At 41.0% G+C, this 18,685-nt stretch overlaps 1 protein-coding gene across 2 annotated transcripts in view; it reads right to left on the bottom strand.

Moving 5' to 3' along the window:
- The window catches only part of cpamd8 (C3 and PZP like alpha-2-macroglobulin domain containing 8), a 61,962-nt gene that overhangs the window by 27,636 nt on the left and 15,641 nt on the right, over positions 1 to 18,685 (bottom strand). For both annotated transcript variants that reach the window (XM_084723062.1, XM_084723061.1), the window contains exons 20-28: positions 16,967 to 17,198; positions 14,597 to 14,750; positions 11,478 to 11,608; positions 11,263 to 11,314; positions 10,755 to 11,053; positions 8,959 to 9,036; positions 8,716 to 8,872; positions 7,649 to 7,825; positions 3,519 to 3,600 (exon numbers count right to left, since the gene is read on the bottom strand). In XM_084723062.1, coding sequence (XP_084579188.1) covers positions 3,519 to 3,600; positions 7,649 to 7,825; positions 8,716 to 8,872; positions 8,959 to 9,036; positions 10,755 to 11,053; positions 11,263 to 11,314; positions 11,478 to 11,608; positions 14,597 to 14,750; positions 16,967 to 17,198 — 1,362 coding nt within the window. The remainder of the gene's footprint in view (positions 1 to 3,518; positions 3,601 to 7,648; positions 7,826 to 8,715; positions 8,873 to 8,958; positions 9,037 to 10,754; positions 11,054 to 11,262; positions 11,315 to 11,477; positions 11,609 to 14,596; positions 14,751 to 16,966; positions 17,199 to 18,685) is intronic.

Below are 18,685 nucleotides of genomic sequence, written 5' to 3'. Positions count from 1 at the left end.
GCTACTTACCATAAAAAGAAAGAGACACAGGATAGAAATAAAGAAATAAACAAACAGGTCGTGCTCTAGTTTCTCAACACAGCTCGTAAGCGAGAGCACAATCCAAGAAAGAGCACCGGGGGAGATGAGCAGGAAAAAAAGAACCTTGCTCTCATAAAGCGAAACATTAAATCTTCCCTGGCTGGAATCTGGATGTTATTCCTCCCCCGAGATAAAACTAAGGGATGAAGGCGCAAGCCTGTTGGAATTTTTATAATGTTAAGTAATATCGTGTCACTGGCTTTAAATGTCGGGCCCCAGGGAAAGGTACTGGAAAGTGTAAATATGATTTAGTTTGGGGAAGGAAGGAAGTACTAGACAGGCTCACTTCCACCACTCGGCCTTTGGCCGGGGTCACCCTCTGCAGATTCCCCCCCTCCCTTATTCTTTCTCCTGTTTTCTGACTTCCCACTTCCAAATCCCCTCTCTGAGCTGCTCTTATCCAGTTCCATGCTTCAAAGGGTAGATCTGAAGAGTCTTTTTAAAGACAATACATGGGTGTGCTCCCTGATAAAGCCTGGGTTGACAAGCTTAAAGGGGGAATGTTATGAGTTGGACTCAGAGAAAGTGTTTCCCATTCTTTTTTTAAGTGCTTTTTTTTACTATTGAGATGCTGTGTGTGTTTTTTAAAACGCATCCAGAGGTTTATCATTAAAATCAGATTCAACTTGATTGTGCCAACATATTACTAATGAGGGGTTCGGGTTAGGAGTATCTGCCATGAGACTGCTGAAGCTGAAATGATGGATTAGGTGCTACTGCTGCTACTAAACTGGGAAATTAAATCAAGACAGGAGTAAAATGTTAGCAAATGTCTGGCTATGGCTGATAATTTCTCTAATACCGTTTGTTGGACTTGTCTGTATTCTTCATTATTTTCTCAGTCAGTCTGTGAATGATTTGTGACAAGCCTGCACAACATAATATTTGAATATACAGACTATAGATGACTATTTTGACAAAAGAAAAAACTTCAGTGGCTCTACAGCTCAGCTATAGCAAAAGAAAGAAAGACACACTGGCTTGCTAGTTTGGCACAGGACTGCAAATAGCTATTAGGTTAATACAGCAGCAGATATCAGTTCTTTCAATCTCTGGTATTCAACCCCCCAACCCCGCTAACGCTGTCAGATCAGTCTTTGGGCAGACACAAATGCCATGCCAGCCTCAACATGTACAGCCCAGGACTGAGAGTGTCAGAGAAAATGAAAAATAGAGCTGCCCTGCTCTAATTTTATAAGGAGGGAGCACACTTTAGACAAGTTTGTTAAAAGCATGTTAATAGTTTAGCTGCAACTTCAGCTTTGTCTGTCAGCTAAAGTGTAAGAACACATGAAAACCTTAGGGCTCCCTTTATCCGATTAATTAGATAAATTATATTTTTAACCGGGTTTGCAAGAGAGGTGAGGTTTATGCACCAGAGATGGGACCAAGTCATTATTTTGCTAGACACAAATAAGTCTCATGTCTTTGCACTCAAGTCAAGAACTTTGACTTTCAAGTCTAAAACAAGTCAGAATGTGCTGTTCACCAAATGTAATGTCATGTCAACAACAGTTTAGTAATATATCAAATTTACACAAATCATGAAGGCTTTTTAAAATAAAACTAGTTATTTAAAACAAGTGGAACAAGTGTGGCCATATGGGATGTGCCGTCACCATTCAGCTACCACGACACTCACTTGCACATAACACTATTAAGCAGCAAGCAACATAATGCATTTTGTATATCTCTGTCCTGTCTTGCTGGATTTAGACAATTTGAGAAAAGAATTCATTGTGGCACACTTTTTCAAAATTATTTATAATCTTTGAGCTTGGGGAACGGTATCAAGTCAAAAGGCTAAAGTCCATGTGAAGCCATGATCACTGGTGTTAAATCTCAAGTCGAGTTTCAAAGTTTTTTTTTTATTTTATTGAGTCAAGTCTAAAGTCATTAAATTTGTGACTTGAGTCCATATCTCTGTTATGCAGTGTTACATTGAGCCGGTTGAAGAGAGAAGGAAACATTTTACCATCCAAAGAGGTGAAACTATACTTCAGGTTTGGACTAAGGTTACAGTCGAAATGAAGATTAAGCTCGCAGTTTGGTATGTAATTAAAAGGGATACACTTGGTGTGAATATAGAATGAATGTAGTCTATGAAAATGTACGTATGGCAAAAAAACAAAAAAACAAACCCAATGCATGTACGCACAAACCCCAACCAACAAGCTTACATCTGCATTGCTGTTTTTGCATAACAGCAGGTGGTTCAAGTAAACATGAATAGGAGCCAGAAGTTAAAAACATACCCCATCACCCTTGTTATTCCTCGTCATTGTCTCCCTGCTTTAGATGACATTAAGGCAGTGAACTTTTGGACCTCTCTGTGCAGTGTTAACAGCCTTGGCAACAGAGATAGCCAACTCTGCACACACCAAACCATTACTGCCAGCCCTTGTCATTATGTTCAATCTTTTCATTAGATCCTGTCAATTTCCACTCAGATACATTTAACAAGCTGGAATACATTAACACTGCATTACGGGTGCTTTTAAGCAGGCAGTAAATGTGCTGCTCTACTCGTGAACTCTGGAACTAAAAACAAAAGCCGGGCTTGTTTTGGATGCAAACATGTTGTTGATGGATTCATAAAGTGTCTGATGCAGGTTTACTGAAGGTTCACCATCTTAAGTTGTGCCCACAACCCACACTTGTTGCCTTGGGCGCCAAGGAAAACTCCAGACCGCTGCTTGTTACATCCTCATATCCTCTTGCAGTCATCACAGGAAGAGTTTCCATAGCAGTTTAATGTTACCAATTACACCCAGGTAGTGAGTCATTAAGAGGCATACTCCACTTCTATTTTCTAAGCAAAAAATAGGTAGAGAGCCATTTGGTGAGGTGGCTCCAGACAACTTATAACACAGTCTCCAATAGTGGCATTAAGAGCTCGTCTGTGGGGCCAAAGCAGCATGGCTCCACTCAGTGCCACGGATATGAACCCTGATTAACTGCAAATAAATCCTGACAGCTTTGCCTACCTCAGGGATCCAATTATGCCGTTTGTTTATGATTCTCTGTCGTTTATGTAACCTGCTGTTTCACAGCGCTAGCTCTATTAAATATCATAATACCCACCTCAGCTCATAAATCAGCCAGAGCTATGCACATTGTGCGTGGGCCTCCAAATGCAAGCAGTGGAGCTCCCCATGGAGCGCATAGATTTCAGTTTTATAAATATCACGAGATGGTTCTGTCTGCCTGCCTGCCCCAAGGGAGTGTAAATATGAAATAAACACTCGCCAGTGATTTAAACACATCAACAGGAATAGATTAATTTGAGAACAGCATATGGAGATGCTGATAAAAACTTCATTGCTTTGGCCGGCAACCTATGTCCCAGTTAAAACTGAAGAATGTGGATACAGCTAAGCATAGTTTGGCTGGTATGAGTTGTGTAAACTTTAACAGCTACACCTACAATGACTTACCACATACTGCCAGAGGAATCCCTCTCTCCAAAGGCACTGTAGGATCCATCCTGCCGTTTGTAGGTCAGTTGTCTCTGGTAGCCTGGATAAGAATAAAGAATGGGAGAGGTGGCAGGAGAGCACTTTCAGTAAGAATAATTCTTCACAATTATTTACATATTTTTTCAGGTTGTACAGAGCCTGTAAAGTGTGTGGGGGCAGCAAATGAAAATGTTCTCTACCGATCACTGCAGATACCTAAAAGTCAAGTCAAACTGTAGTTTACATCCATGTCTGTCCAGACTCATATAATATATGTAGTGATGAGTTTGAAGGAACTTAATAAGAGGAATTAAATGTATTTTATGGCAAAATTGAAATGATCACTATGATGACATGTAGGATTCCAGTGAATAATTTCCAGTGAGAAACGCCCTTGACCCTTGACCTTCTGGATATAAAATATCATCACCTCATCATTATTATCCCATTAGATATTTGTGTGTAATTTTGTCATTGTTAGTGTATGAATTCTTTAATTATGGCAAAAAAAACATGTTTTGTGAGGTCAAAGTAACCTTTGGCCACCAAAATCTTATCAGTTCACCTTTAGTTCAAGTGGACGTTTGTCATTCTTGAGGTATCACATCACAAGGATGGGACAGACAAGCTGAAAATATAACGCTTGTGGCCACAGGTGTCACTGGCACGGAGGCATAAAAACTCTGTCGCTGGTCAAAAAGCATTCTATACGATCCTCACATACTGTATATAATTGGATAAATGCCCACTAACTGGAAGAGGTGAACTTGTGATATAATAACAGTAAACTGAATTTAAAGTAAATTGTTTTTAATGTTCTAGAAAATTGTCAGGGTGTTACATGAAAGTTCTTCTTTCGCCTTGTTATTTTTGAAGTCAGGTGAGACTGAACTCTGGGTTATATTTTACAGGCGGTGCAAAGATTGGCAAAAACAACTCTCAAAGTGTGGTATTTTCCTGACCTTGAAATTCTCTTTGGCCTTTCATTTGGTATTTTCATGCAGTATACAGTACACACACGGTGCAGTGTGTGGAAGAAGGGCGCAATGAGCTGCACACAAATGACGTGAAGCAAGGTGAGCTTCTTTTGTGCAGAGTAAGCTGCACCTGTATACTGTATATATACAAAAATACCAAGTGTGCTTGGTCATTGCACTCATGACGACACGCTTTGCACCGGTCACTGCAATTGTGTAATTATAATAGAGTAACTGTGCAAAGGTGTCCAGGTGCTCCACACTGTGATTCCAACACAAGCCTCATTATGTAAAAAAAACAACATTTGGTTAATGTGTAAATCCTAACATGTTTGTTCCTGTACTTTAAAGACCCAAGCAGCTGAATTTCCATTTTTTACCTCTGCCAAGGAGGTTATGTTTTCAGTTCAGTTTGTTTGCTGGATTATGAAAAAACTACTGGCCCAATTTTTATGAAGTTTGGTGGAAGAGTGTCACATGGACAATCACGGGGCAGATACACACTAATTATTTTTCACTTTTGTTAACATCGCAAGAGAGTTCAGTTGCAACACCGGTCTCTATGGAAAAATTAACAAAATTCGAACAAAAAAAAAAAAGCAATGTCTAAATTATCCCTACTGTTTTCTCCAAAACTCATTTTTTGAACCCGTAATTACGACACTGAAGCTGTGAAGAGAGCGTAGTGAACTCAGAGCTAAAAAAACCCTTACAGTTCACAATGTCATGAAGATGACATGAAGTGGGCTCCACGCTAAACACAACCCCATTTGAACACACCATATAGTTCCAGATGCTTCCATCAATGTGGAGGTTTAGTCCCCCTAAGGGCAGCACTAATAGATACAGATTGTCTTTTGTCTCTTCTGCTACTGTTTTTTTTAAAACAACCAATAACTATAACCTCCATGATTCATTCATGGTGATAGTGCCAGAGATATGGTGTGTTATGTATGATGTATTGTATGTATTGTATTGAAATACTGTCTGTAAAGCAAATGATGGTATTGCATGATGGATAAGTATCTGCCTGTATTTCTCAGCATTGAGGACACCATTAATCCTGACCAAATCCCCAACTCCATTTACAGAAATACAGCCCCAAACTTGCAAAGAACCTCCACCATACTTCACTGTTGCCTGCAGACACTCGTTGTTGTACTGCTCTCCAGCCCTTCAGTGAACAAACTATCTTCTGCTACAGTCAAATATTTCAAATTTTGACTCATCAGTCCAGAGCACCTGCTGCCATTTTTCTGCGCCCCAGTTCCTCTGTTTTCGTGCGTAGCTGAGTCACTTGGCCTTGTTTCCATGTTGGAGCAATGACTTTTTGGCTGCAGCTCTTCCATGAAGAGCACTTCTGGCCAGACTACTCCAGATAGTAGATGGGTGTGCCTGGGTCCTACTGGTTTCTGCTAGTTCTGAGCTGATGGCACTGCTGGACATCTTCTGATTTGGAAGGGAAGCATAATGTGTCTTTCATCTGCTGCACTAAGTTTCCTTGTCCGACCGCTGCATCTGTACTCCTCAGTGTTGCTTGTTTCTTTGTGCTTCTTCAAAAGACCTTGAACAGCACATCATGAACCCCCAGTCTACTTTGAAATCTTTGCCTGAGACCTTGCTGATGCAGTAGAACTACTACTACTACTTGTTACTGTGCTCAGTCCTGTCGTGGTGTTTGACCTGTGGCATGAAACTGTATTCCACAACCTCACCCTCTTAGCAGAGTTTGACTGTTTCTCACCCAGCGTTAAGCCTCCTACACAGCTGTTTCTGTTCCAGTTAATGACTGTGTTTCAACTTACATATGAAATTGATGATCATTAGCACCTATTTGGTATAATTGGTTAATCATACACCTGACTATGATCCTACAAAATCCCTGACTTTGTGCAAATGCACCTAGAAGAACTGATACTGTTTTGAAGGCAAAAGCTGGTCACACCAAATATTGAACAGCATTTCTTCACACCTGCCTAAAACTTTTGCACAGTGCTGTATATTTTGGTTGTGCTTGCAGATTTACATATCATAGCAGACTGGACTATTGGTCCCAGTGTTCTTTGCTCTCCAAGTGCCCCTCCACCTAATTCTAAAAAAAAAGCAGTGTATTCTGCCAGCTCAAGTTCAGCCTCCATGTCATTTCTAGTTATCAGTATGATGAGAATAATTCTTTGCAACCTGTCAAGGGCTTGCGCACAACTTACATCTACAGGATCGCCTGTCCCTGGTATAGCATGCTAAAAAAATGTCTAGTGAGTTACTGAGTCTTTGCAAGGGCAAGAGGAGCAAACAGAGGAGGTGGAGAAAAGTTTGGTCTGGGTAAATCTGTGTAACAACATCCAGCTTCATGTTCCAATCCTTGAGCCAAAGTATTAAGTGCCAGCCAGGCCTCCTCTGTCAAGAAATCAACAGTTCCACAAACAAAAACCTTTATCCAAGGTAAATTTCACTCCAATAGTTCCCAGAAAACCCAACAACAACGTTCAATGTGCCAACAATTAGAAAACATTCCTTCCGCTCAGCATTAAGTCACTTTGCTCACAGTCTCCTGAGCCAGAAGGGATTTGACTTGTTGAGATTCACGACACACTCTGAAAGGGTAATTGGCACTTTTGTTTCCTCTGCTTAAACAGCTGCAAGGTAATTGGAGGTAGGTCAACAGCATTTTGGGAATGCAGCCCATCTTTGGATAAACATCATCATCAGTTATCTGACCAGTAGTCCAGACAGGTGGAATCTGTGATAACGAAGGCGATCCTTCATCTCAGTGTCTTATATTGAATCTCTGATTTGGGTTTGTCCAGAATAGGGATTCCAGCATAAAGGTTTTTATGAATTAAGAGCTCTTGGTACTCCTGATAGTCAGCTTCTTCCAAAAAGCTTTGTTATTTAAACATTTTACAGGACATGTAAACTGTAAATCGTAAAAAGCAGAGATCTATATTTTCTGACCCATACATGTAAAACTTTTTACAAAAATACAAAGGAGGAATAACGCGAGGGACAGTGTTTTTAAAGCTTAGCAACGAGGCCATCTTACCCCACTGGGGTAAACTTGCATTAACAGTTTGGTCTAAGGATGCATCGTGTTATGAAAACCAGACTGTAGTTGGGTAGCAGTTTCTTTACCTTGCAGCAGGTAGTCAGTGGCTTCATTCTCAACCTCGGGGCTCAGCTGCCTGGTCTTCTGCAGGTACTTGAGAACAAAGACGTTGGGAGCAAAGTGGATCATGTTCTGCTCTCCACATCCAAAGGGCAGCCGCAACAGCTTGTCCAGATTATTAAGAGTCGGCCCCATCACATCCCCTGATACAGGTGCACACATATACAAACAGACACACATATACAGAATATTGACTCACAGTGCAAAACGTATTTTAGTTTCACTGAAATGCAATCTTTACTGATTTAAGCTAATACTTCAAAGGGATAGTTTGGATTATTTTAAGATGAGCAAATTCTTGAAAACCCCCAGTCGGAGCCTACAGTTGGATGCTGGGGTGAAGGTGGGGTAAAAAGAGCAGGCAGCGACACTGTGCGGGGCAGAGGGGGAAATGGGAGGTTAAGCGGTTTAAATAGGCCGCCAGATTGGAAGGGTGCATTTGGTATGTACTATCTAGAGTGAGGTATGTCACGTGTGATTGGCAATGCAGCTCGAGCTGTCTGCCTGAACTAGCTTGCAGGCGTTGCCATATTAGATGCTGGTCGCCATGCACCCAGTTAGGAGAAGCAACAGAAGAAGAGAGTTGCTGATCTACCACTGCCTCGATCTGTTTGTTTGTGTTATTGTGTGACCTGTAATAAAAAAAAACCTCTTAAAACACCAAAGTCACACAATAACGCAATCGAACTAACTGATCGAGGCAGCAGTAGACCAGTAACTCCCTATGTTCTGGGAGGTAAAGTTATTCTCTTTTTTTTAAGTGAATGCAAATTATTTTGATGCCACCCTGGTCCACAGCAATATACTGCTTAGCTTCATACACTCTACTCCTGCTGCCTCCCCCAACTGGACCGTACCGACCATCATCTATTGTAGGTAATACACTGATTATCAATAAGTACCTCATGCAACCCCAGTTAAAATAATCCAAACATCCTTAAAGGATGTAGACAGGAGCATAATGGAAATAACAGATGAGTGAAAGTTTCCTAAACGCAATAATACATATATGCATGCATATAAAAACGTTTACCAATCATATATGCAGTAGCCCTCTCAGATCCAGGCACCATGTTGTGTGGGACCCCCAGAGTGAAGGCTTCATTGTGGTTCTCATCAGAATCTTCCTTCCTCCAGATCTTAAACTCCCCAACTGATCCCCAGCCTGTCGAGAAGCCTATGTGACGAACCTGGGTGAACAAACAAATTATTTTTTAAATGGTTTCCAAAGATAATTGGACTAGCCCAGCATATAAATGCCATAAAAGAGTCAAACCTGTGCAGAGAATTGCCCATTGGCCACTGCCCACTGGAGGATCACCGATTCATTGGATGGATGCAAACCATGGCCGACCTGAAGAGAAAAATGCAGACAGTCTGAAGGCAAACACTTTCTGAGGAATACACATTTATGATTAAAAGTCCATCTGTCATGTAATATTCGTTGGTTGTACTACAACTGCTTCCTGTAAGGATTAAAACACAAACAAAATAGTACACAAATAAATAGCAGTCAACAGGAGAACATTATAAATTCAGTGAAAGCAACTGGTGCTCTTTTTACTCCCTCTGAGCTCCAACAATGTCCGTCTGCCAAGTGTCAGAGATGCCAGTGTGATTCATTCACCTCCCACACACAATCACAAACATACAAACAGACCCACATAGAGCACATTTCCTCTCTAGTACTAGAGTTTCATTGCGTAATCACATTAAACCAAAGACCATGCAAGGCCGAGGCCCACAGCTCATCCTGCCCAAAATGCCACTGCCCCCCCCCCCCCCCCACCCCCCAGCAAAATAAATGAATCCTATTGGGCTGAGATTTGCAGGCTCTGGAGTGAGGCTAATGCTGGGCCTGGGGAGCAGTGTGCCAGCCAGAGAGTGCCATGCGAGCACCAGGCCATGGAGTGTCCTCAGTGACATCAGCCTGTTAAGCGTGACCTTACGGGAAGGCACGCCAGTAAAAGTGGCGCCAGTCCTCCTAACACACAGACCCCATGGCCTGCTGAGTCTCTTTCACTCTGTTCTCTTTGTGTCCGAAGCATCCACCTATGATCTGAACACTAATCTGTTGCACTTGTTGGTGCAGGATATTTTATCATTCTACAATCTCAAGAGTCGATCAGTTGTTGCCAATCTATCACAATAGATTAGGTCAATATTGGCCTATCACAGCTATATTGATCTATATTGTTACTGGCATACATGTTGTCCGATATGTGCCAAGTATGGGCTCCTCCTTTTTTGTTTAGTAATAATTTAGCCTTTTGTAATAAATTGATCCACATTAAGTTGTCTCTTGTCTTGTGAGTCATTTGTTTGCTAGCATTTTACATTAGTCTTTGGCAGATGTGTTGTCCTGTGCATTTGTGTGGTGATGTACTGTTATTTTTTTGTCCTTACTGCCTCTTTACCCTTGTTCAATTCAGCTACATCACAGGATTCTGATGCCAAGTTTGAAGGAGAGTGGAGACCAGTGGCAGTTTGTTATTTACTAGTCTTACTATTTACTTTTTACATGACTTCATCGTTGTATTTTGACGGCTGCTGCGGATCCCATTGGGTCAGCCCTCTGGTCTGTTTGGTTGTGCCTGCTTGTTCCCCTAATGCAGGTTTGTTTAGACTAATTGGAGGATCATCCACTTGGGTTGACTAGGAACACTGGGTGTTGCTGCTAGTCTCTATAACAGCCAATTGGCCAATGAAAGTTTACTGTTTCAGTCACCTGATGTCATTTTGAACAATAAAGTGAAGTGTTAAACTGTAAAGTATGCTGCTTCCATTATATATCTTTGTCACTTTGGCACATCTTTGTCAGTGTGTCACAAGATAAGCAGATTTGAATGATTATTGTAAGATCAGCTGACATATTGATATCTGAATATTTTACTCTCAAGTATCAGCATTGGCCTCAATCCAGTATCAGTTGGGCCCTCATATATTCATGCAACAACTGACACACTAGAGCCTCAGTACTGGAAATGGAAGTTGTATATCCAAAGCATTAGATGTTTTCTCAAAGTATATTACAGAACAGTATTTTCTACTACAGTTCATTTATCTCCTTACCTGTACCACACCTCCCTTCCAACTGATCCAGAAGCTGCGGAACTCGTCCCAGGAGAGGATGCCTGGCGTGGCGGCACTGACCAGGGGCTCGCCCATCTTGCCAACGGAGATCCAGGAGCGAGTGTTTTGTCTACCCCCAAGTACAATCTCAATCATCTCTGCACTGTCATGAGGGCTGGCAGAGAGGGCAAAATGGGCATCATTGTGGGTCTTGACTGCCACCTGGAACTGGTTCATCCTTGCCGGCTTCTTCACATACTGATACTCATACTTGTTGGGGGTGGAAATGTGGATTCTCTCTGGGAATAGAAAAAATAAATATACTCAGGCACTTTTTAATAAAATATTCAGTATTGACAGTGTACTAGTACAGACATTATGCATAAACCAGTTAAAAAGATGAGATTAGGGAGATGCTGGAGATACAGCAGGAAAACCACAATCTCCCAATGGTTTCTGGGAAAATTCTTAAACTTATATGATATCAGGAACACATATCTGTACTGACCATTGGGACAGAAGAAGACACTGTAGGTGTATTCTCTGGGCAGACCTTCTGGCTACAAGGAGAGCGTGAGAAAGAACCACAGAAACAAGAAAGTCAGAGACATTAGTCAGATAAATTACAAAAAATACATATATCTCAACAAAACTGTTTGTATTAATACAATATATAAAGAAAGTCTTCTCAGTCAAGTGATTGATCAATTTTAGCCCTCTTACCTCCACCTGGACAGTCCTGCGGACATAGTCCAGGCCAATTGGAGTCCTTCTTTCGTCCACGTCGTTGCTTATTTTGCCTGTCTGCAGTCCATCTGAGCAGCAGCTTGGTTCACTGTAGGCAATAGCACGAGCTATCAGGGCAGAACAGAAGAGAAGCAGATTTAATTATTTAAATTATATCACGGCAGAATATCAACCCAAGCTTGGTCGTCTAAAGGGACTGTGGAATGTCACCCAAAGCTAGTCGCTGGTTCTCGAAAGAACCTGAACAACATGTGAAAATGGCATTGCTCTCCAAAGACACAACAGTTTTTTTGTTGTTTTTTTTTTTTTTTTACAGTTTTATTTAAGTTATTATCCACGTCTATATGCTGTTTGTGTTATTAAATATAATGCTAATAGTTGGGCTGGGAGCACTAGGGCTGAGGAAGGACAAGATTGCTCTCCGTGCTAAAAGCTACCTAAACCATTTGTTCAAAGGAGACAGTTGTCTAACCAACCATCTCAAATACAGGTGTGTCAGAAAATGCCACTTCAGTCTTGTGAAAACAAAAGAAGATCCCGCACACTTCTCTTGTTCAGCATCACCATTCATTTACCTAAACCAAAAATTTCCAGACTCTTAAGCATCGCATCTTAATTATTACCGTATATGCAACTGTGAAAAATAAAGCTTACAGAATTCCTCTATACTTACAGCAATCATTACATGTTATCGCTTTTTTTAATTTTATCAGCTGTTCATGTTAACTTAGGTGTATGTTTTGATGCCAGGAGACACACAACTGTGACAAGTGCATAGTTTCATTTTAAATATTAAACCATTTCTGTTTAAATGCGGCATTGTGTAGATGCAACACCCGATCATGATGAAAATCAAAGGAGTAAATTTGAATTCAAGCCTATTTTCTAACCTTGAAACATTACCTAAAATTTAGTGTTTTCCAAACCTTTGCTAATCTAGTTATTGAGGCTCATTCAACTGAAGCATTTATAACTCAATGGTCATGGGGGAACTAATGAAAATACATATGTCATAATAATGTTGGCAAAGTGTCAAGTGATTTGAGGAAAACATCAAAATGTGTTTGTGAAGTCAAAAATCACTGTTACCTGGATAAGGCCGTATCTCTACTGTCATTGTGGACATCAACATACGTTACACAGGACAAACATGTCTGTAAGAGGACTCCCAGTTCTCTTGCTGGGGAGCACGTTGGAAATGTGGCCCTGTGCCAGTGGCGTCTCTTTGTGTGTGTGTACTGAGAGGGAAACACAAGGGGCCAGGGGACTAGGAGTGGGGCCATGGGGGGCCCATTGACCGCCAGTGACCTGCAAACTCATCAACATGCCACTGAGTGTCACAGCACAGCTCTGGTTGCTCCCCCACTGCTGGCCTGCTTTGTTCTCACATGTGCTCTGGAGGGGACTGTTTGTAACTCTGGGTGGGTGACCAGATCACACACAGCTCAGCTCCTTGGCCAGCAGAGTTCTCCTAAGTCAAAGGCTTGCCTTTTTGTGAGGCATCACACTGGAGGGCACTGACGTCCTACTGAAAGGCCGCTGTTTTTTTTTTTTTTCAAGTGCTACGCCACTTGAGAATTCAAGTAACACTATTTCTAATCTAATCTGAATTGTTTACATGAGCATTAAAACTCAAAAGTGTACTTTGAAAACAAAGGCTGAGCCAGCCTCCTTTCTTATCATGCAACCGGGAATGCAGGACATAAAAAGAGTTGATCCTTAACTGTTGCAGGGTTTTATCACTGCTTTATGTCTTAAAGTAAATAAAAAGTTCCTTTGTTGCTATGATTTACTGTAACACAACTGTTCATTTTATCTATTACACTGGCCAACAGTGAAAATGCATGCTTGGAGTAAATTAATTTCTCAAGTGTTGCAAATGGTAAGGAAATGTCTGATAACTTGCCAACTAACTTGAATTTGCTCTATGACATTATGACATAAAGCGAATGTCTCTGAAAGAAACAGTTCATCCCAAAATAAAAAAAATAAATAAAAATACATGTAAAATACAGATTTTTCCTCTGGCCTCTGGTTCTACTAAACATTTTAGATTGTTTTGGTGTGAGTTGCCAAGTTTTCGAGATATCGAACACAGAGATGTTTGCCTTCTCTTGAATATATACCGTACGTGAAACAAGGGCTGCTGCAATAACTGTAATTTTGAAATTCCACACTACTGACAAGCACAACCGTAGGTGATGACAAAATCTATCAAAATATTTGACAAGCAATATGAGGGCCAGTAAAGGGCTCAAGGAAGGACTGAGCGACGTTTTGCCTCATTTGAAGTCAACAAAATAACTAGAATAGTAGTTTTGAACAGGTAAATGTTTTTTCATGGTGCTTTTGTGAAAGTTAAAACTGCGGCATGAGCTGTGCTAGCTGTGTTGCTGTACCAAAGCCAGCTGCATTTCCTCTGTCATCCTTGTTGCCTGTGTGTGTGTGTGTGTGTTTGTGTGTTGCTGCTGTATGAAAATTTACCTCATAGATGTCCTGAAGTTAAGAAAATTGCTCTGCATGAAAAAGACATGGTCAAACTGCAACCTTTGATAACTATGCCTGGCACCCAGCAGCTAGCTTGATCAGACCCACTGGGCAGTGAGGTGAGAGCTGCAGATGATGTTACACTTAGCATTACTGAACCAAGTTATTTCATTCATCATAAATAAAGTAATTTTCAAAAAACAAACAAAGAACGGCACTAATGCTGCATACCACACTGTCAAGTCCACCTAACAACGGGAAATGTTGTCACTGCGACAGCCCTACATGAAACTGTTCACAAGAAGATCTTTTTGTTTTTGTCATCTAGTTCCATTGTATTTGAGAGAGGCCAGAGATCTTCATGGCCAATATCTCCAAAACTTGGCAACTCACACCAAAACTATCTAGATGGACAAATAACACTACAGGCCAGAGGAAAAATATATATTTTTGATTTGGGGGTGAACTGTCCCCTAAATAGAAAAAGTCTTTTAGGAACAAGATGATGTTGAAACTACTAACCTGTGTGTGAAAGAATTTGAAATCATGGAAATCAAGCGGTATATTGCTTGACATGAATGTTATTAATCTGGTTTATCCTGTGGTACCTGTGATGTTTGCTGTCCCCAGTTCGGTGAAAGAAAGAACGATAGATGTAGGTGTAGCCTCTCCAGGAGCGACACATTTCTTCCTGGTAAGGTGGTGTTTTCCAGGGTGGCCAACAAACTTGATGCCTTTCGGAACTGAGACTTTAACATGAACCTGTCAGAGGAAGAGGAGAGGAGAGGAGAGGAAGAGACAAATCAGAGGCTATTGATCTCCTCTGACAGGCCACAATGACATCATCTCTGCCGGCACGCTCCTCCCTCATATAGCGTGTTCTCCTCAAAGCTCCGAAAGCGAGGGAGAATTTTTAAATCACATTGTGAATTTTCCATGCTGACTGACTCATGCTTCTCGAGCTCCCTGAAGGATTAAGTTCCACTCATCGTCCAATTTTCACAGAGTGATGCAGAGGGATCTTTTAACTGTTCTTTATCCACACGCCACAAGTCGTAAATAACTGAGCAGAAAATATAGGAATCACATGTTGCCGGGGTGGACATCAAAGGAAGGGCCACGCTGGTTTGCATATTCACCTAACATGACATCAGGGCAGCACACGCACAGGCCATTTAACAGGCTCATCTGCAAACATCATGATGTCATCGGAGTGGAGCGCAGGATGGACCCATTTAAGGCCAAGACGGAGCTTAGAGGGCTATTCAAAGTGAGCACTAAAACATACTTCTGGGATAATCTCATATCTCCACATTACAAACCTGCACTTCCTTCCAATCCCTCAGTGCCCCTGGGCCTACCTACCTGCAGTTATTCCACAACAAGTCTCATTTATCACATTGTTTTGACATCACACCGGTTCTGCTAAATGCAGAAACCATCACAGTGGTCTGCATGTTTTAGCCCAACACCTGTGAAGCACATCATGTTTTCCAGCACCTGGAAGATGCTTTGTGTCCTCTCTGTGATCCACAGTCCTCTCTTTAAACACTTGTGCACTTTGTCTGAAGCTGAGGATAGAGTGTGTGGTACATTGTTCAGATTGTAAAGCCCTCTGACACAAGTTTGTAATATACAGTATTTATGAAACAACAGACCCGATTTTACTACTTCGTTGTAAAGCGTCTGTTATTTACTCATGTCATTACACTATGAAAATCAGCATGCTGAGTTTGAGACTGATTCTTGATATTAAAGAATATTGTTTTGCTGTTATATGTTTGTTTAGCAATTTCCTTTTCTTGTAAATGCTAACCCACACTATTGGGCGAGGAAGGGTGCAGACTTCAATGTGTCTTCTCTGATATATACGTATGAAGTTATCAGCAACAACCGTGAGGAGCCTGACCAGTAAGTCACGAATATCGTGGCTAGATGTTACTTGAGTTAAATTTAAGACCTTTTAAGACCATTTTAAAGGTACAGGAAGCAATTTTGGAGACAGGTAATTGTTTGTTCAGTCTAATTCACAGGTCATGAAATACGTTTTGGGAATGAGACAATCAACTATCTTGCCGACCTGCAATTGACCAAAGTCTCCTGTCACAGGCTAGATTTTCTAAAGCCTGAAAAAAGAGCCAAGAGAAGGAGCAGACCACTTTTCTCATAGATCACTTTAATTACATTACGCTTAAGGATTATTATGGAACTGTTACCTAATGACACTAAAAATAAACCACCTACTCCAGCTTTATTAACGCCTATAATGTAATTTAATACCTGTTTTGCCACCATACTAGTCAAATCAGTAGAGAATATGGCCTGGAATGATTTATTATTGCACCCCATGTTTCACAATTTGCCATGTAATGTTTTCAAACAAATCAAAACAGAAGAAAAAAAGCAACAAATATAAAATCACCCTATTAAAAAAAACTATTTAATATGCAATTGCAGCTACATGACAAGGTTGCCAGTTGTCATGGCAACACAATATGCTTTCCAACATTAGTCAAGGGAAAGATTTGACACAATAAACATTGCTGGAATAAATAGAATATGATGTTGATACATCTTAACCCTCAACACAGTCTGAGACGACCAACAAAACTAAAATCAGACTCAGAAATTCTTGGCTGATGGCACAACAAACAAGTTTCAGCTGCTTGTGGAAGATGGATGTCCACCATTCACTCTGGTATTGCAGATTCCCACCGTCACACATGTGTGATCTGGGTCTGTCATCCCTGCAGATACCCTGAAATCCTTTGCACTGATTTTCAAACCATCCTTTGGAAAAAGGCTAACAACAATAATCAACAATAATGAGCTATGGCCCTTTAAGCTCTAAGCCTGTAAACAGGGGGTACCCTTGGCATCCTTAGAAATATGGTTGAGATGAAGAGTGTGAAGTTTGTACTGTGTAAAAGCAACTGCTCTGTGTTTTCTCTCATCTGCCCTCTAATTCGTCATCTTACCTCGGCGCAGGTTGGCAGGTAGTTGTAGACCGTGAGGGGAACTTTGGTCTGCTCCCCTCTGATTAAGCTGTAGGGCAATGTGAAGTCAACAAAGAATGGCTTGAAGGTACGAAGCTCCGCTCTCTTTGCTAAGCCCAGCCCCTTTTCCTCTGACAGGCCAACAGCTTCTGTCACCCAGGTGGTGATCGAGTCTGGCACATCCAATCGCAGCTCAGCCTCCCCGTTTTCAGAGCTGAAAGAGACACATGTTGAGATACACCCTGAGTGACAAACATAATTGCACAGTGAAGTAAAAAAAAAAAAGGTTTAAGCATCCTTTTTATGTTTTATGTGAGCAACACCTGTGTCAATAACACCAACACCTGCATCAATGGAACTGCAGCAAACACTCTACCATGGATAGGTGTGAGGGACAGTCAGGTGTTGACCCGATCTGTTTCTCTGAATTAAGTGGACTGAGATCATTATTGGCAACACATATTTAATGTTAGTCTTGGCAAACTGTCACAGAGCATAATAAACTTGAAAAACTGCATGTACGCCCTTCCTCTTGATCAAAGTTGCCCAAAATCCAGTTTAATAGACTTTTAAGGGAAATCAGAGCTTTGGACTTCACAGGAAATTAGGCAGAGCTGCAGTCAGTCCCATCCAAAGGAATCAAGCATATGGAAATCTATGTGCAGTTCATTTATATTGGCTGAAAATGAATGGAAGGAGCTGTTGAGAAAGTGACAGTCCGTTCCAAGATCGCCCAATTTAAATGAGGCACATTCACACCCAAAAGGGGGAAAATGCTGGACGCTGCTGGAGTGATGGAACATCCATCTTCAGGCTCGACTCGCACCTTTCCTCTCCTCTCACTACCAATTTTACTTTCCAGCACCTCTTTCTTATCCTTACTGCCCATCTTCTCTTCCTCTGCACTTTATTTTACAGAACACTTACAAGATATAGCAACCCATCCTTTATATCAAATTAGACAAAAAATAGGAAATAGACTTTATTAGAATGTCGTTAGGGACATTATACCAGACATACATTATACCAGAACTGTACTGTAAACTAAAGTGAACTCACATATCTGCTACTTGAGACACTACATCTTTGACTGGTCACGTACAAATACCTACAGTATTACAATAAGTCTTTTCAGTCACCGACAGGCAAAATATTCCTCTATAATTTTGTAGATCTGGTTCTCATATTGTTTTTAAATGGGGAGGTAGCAGATATGTGATTTAACTTTATTTTACAGTCAAGTTCTGTTGTACTGTGTCCCAAATTACCCTCTAATAAAGTTGAATGAGTAATACAGGGTCTAATACTGTCTGATAAAGAACACATTATTTCTATTTTCTGTCTAATTCAATACAATTTACTGCTTGTCACATCTTATTAATGTACTGTAAAATAAAGTGGGATCTTCTTGTCTTCACACCTCCTTCCTCATCCTGTTAAACCCCATTCTTATCCCCTTTCAGTCTATGAATGTTTTGTGTCCTGTCCGTTTCATCCCTACACTTCTCTCCATTTCTACACTCCCCTAAATGCTTTAGATTGTGACTAAATCCCATGTAAGTATAGACAATCTCGTGCACCTGATAAATGTGGCCACAGGCATGTAACACACACACACACACACACACACACACACACAGAGAGAGAGAGAGAGAGAGAGAGAGAGAGAGAGAGAGAAGGGAAATATTTATATAAAGATTT

Source organism: Lutjanus erythropterus, chromosome 7 (assembly GCF_056507025.1).
Source record: "Lutjanus erythropterus isolate fLutEry1 chromosome 7, fLutEry1.hap2, whole genome shotgun sequence".
Lineage (NCBI taxonomy): Eukaryota > Metazoa > Chordata > Actinopteri > Lutjaniformes > Lutjanidae > Lutjanus > Lutjanus erythropterus.
This window is presented reverse-complemented; position numbering and strand designations above follow the sequence as displayed.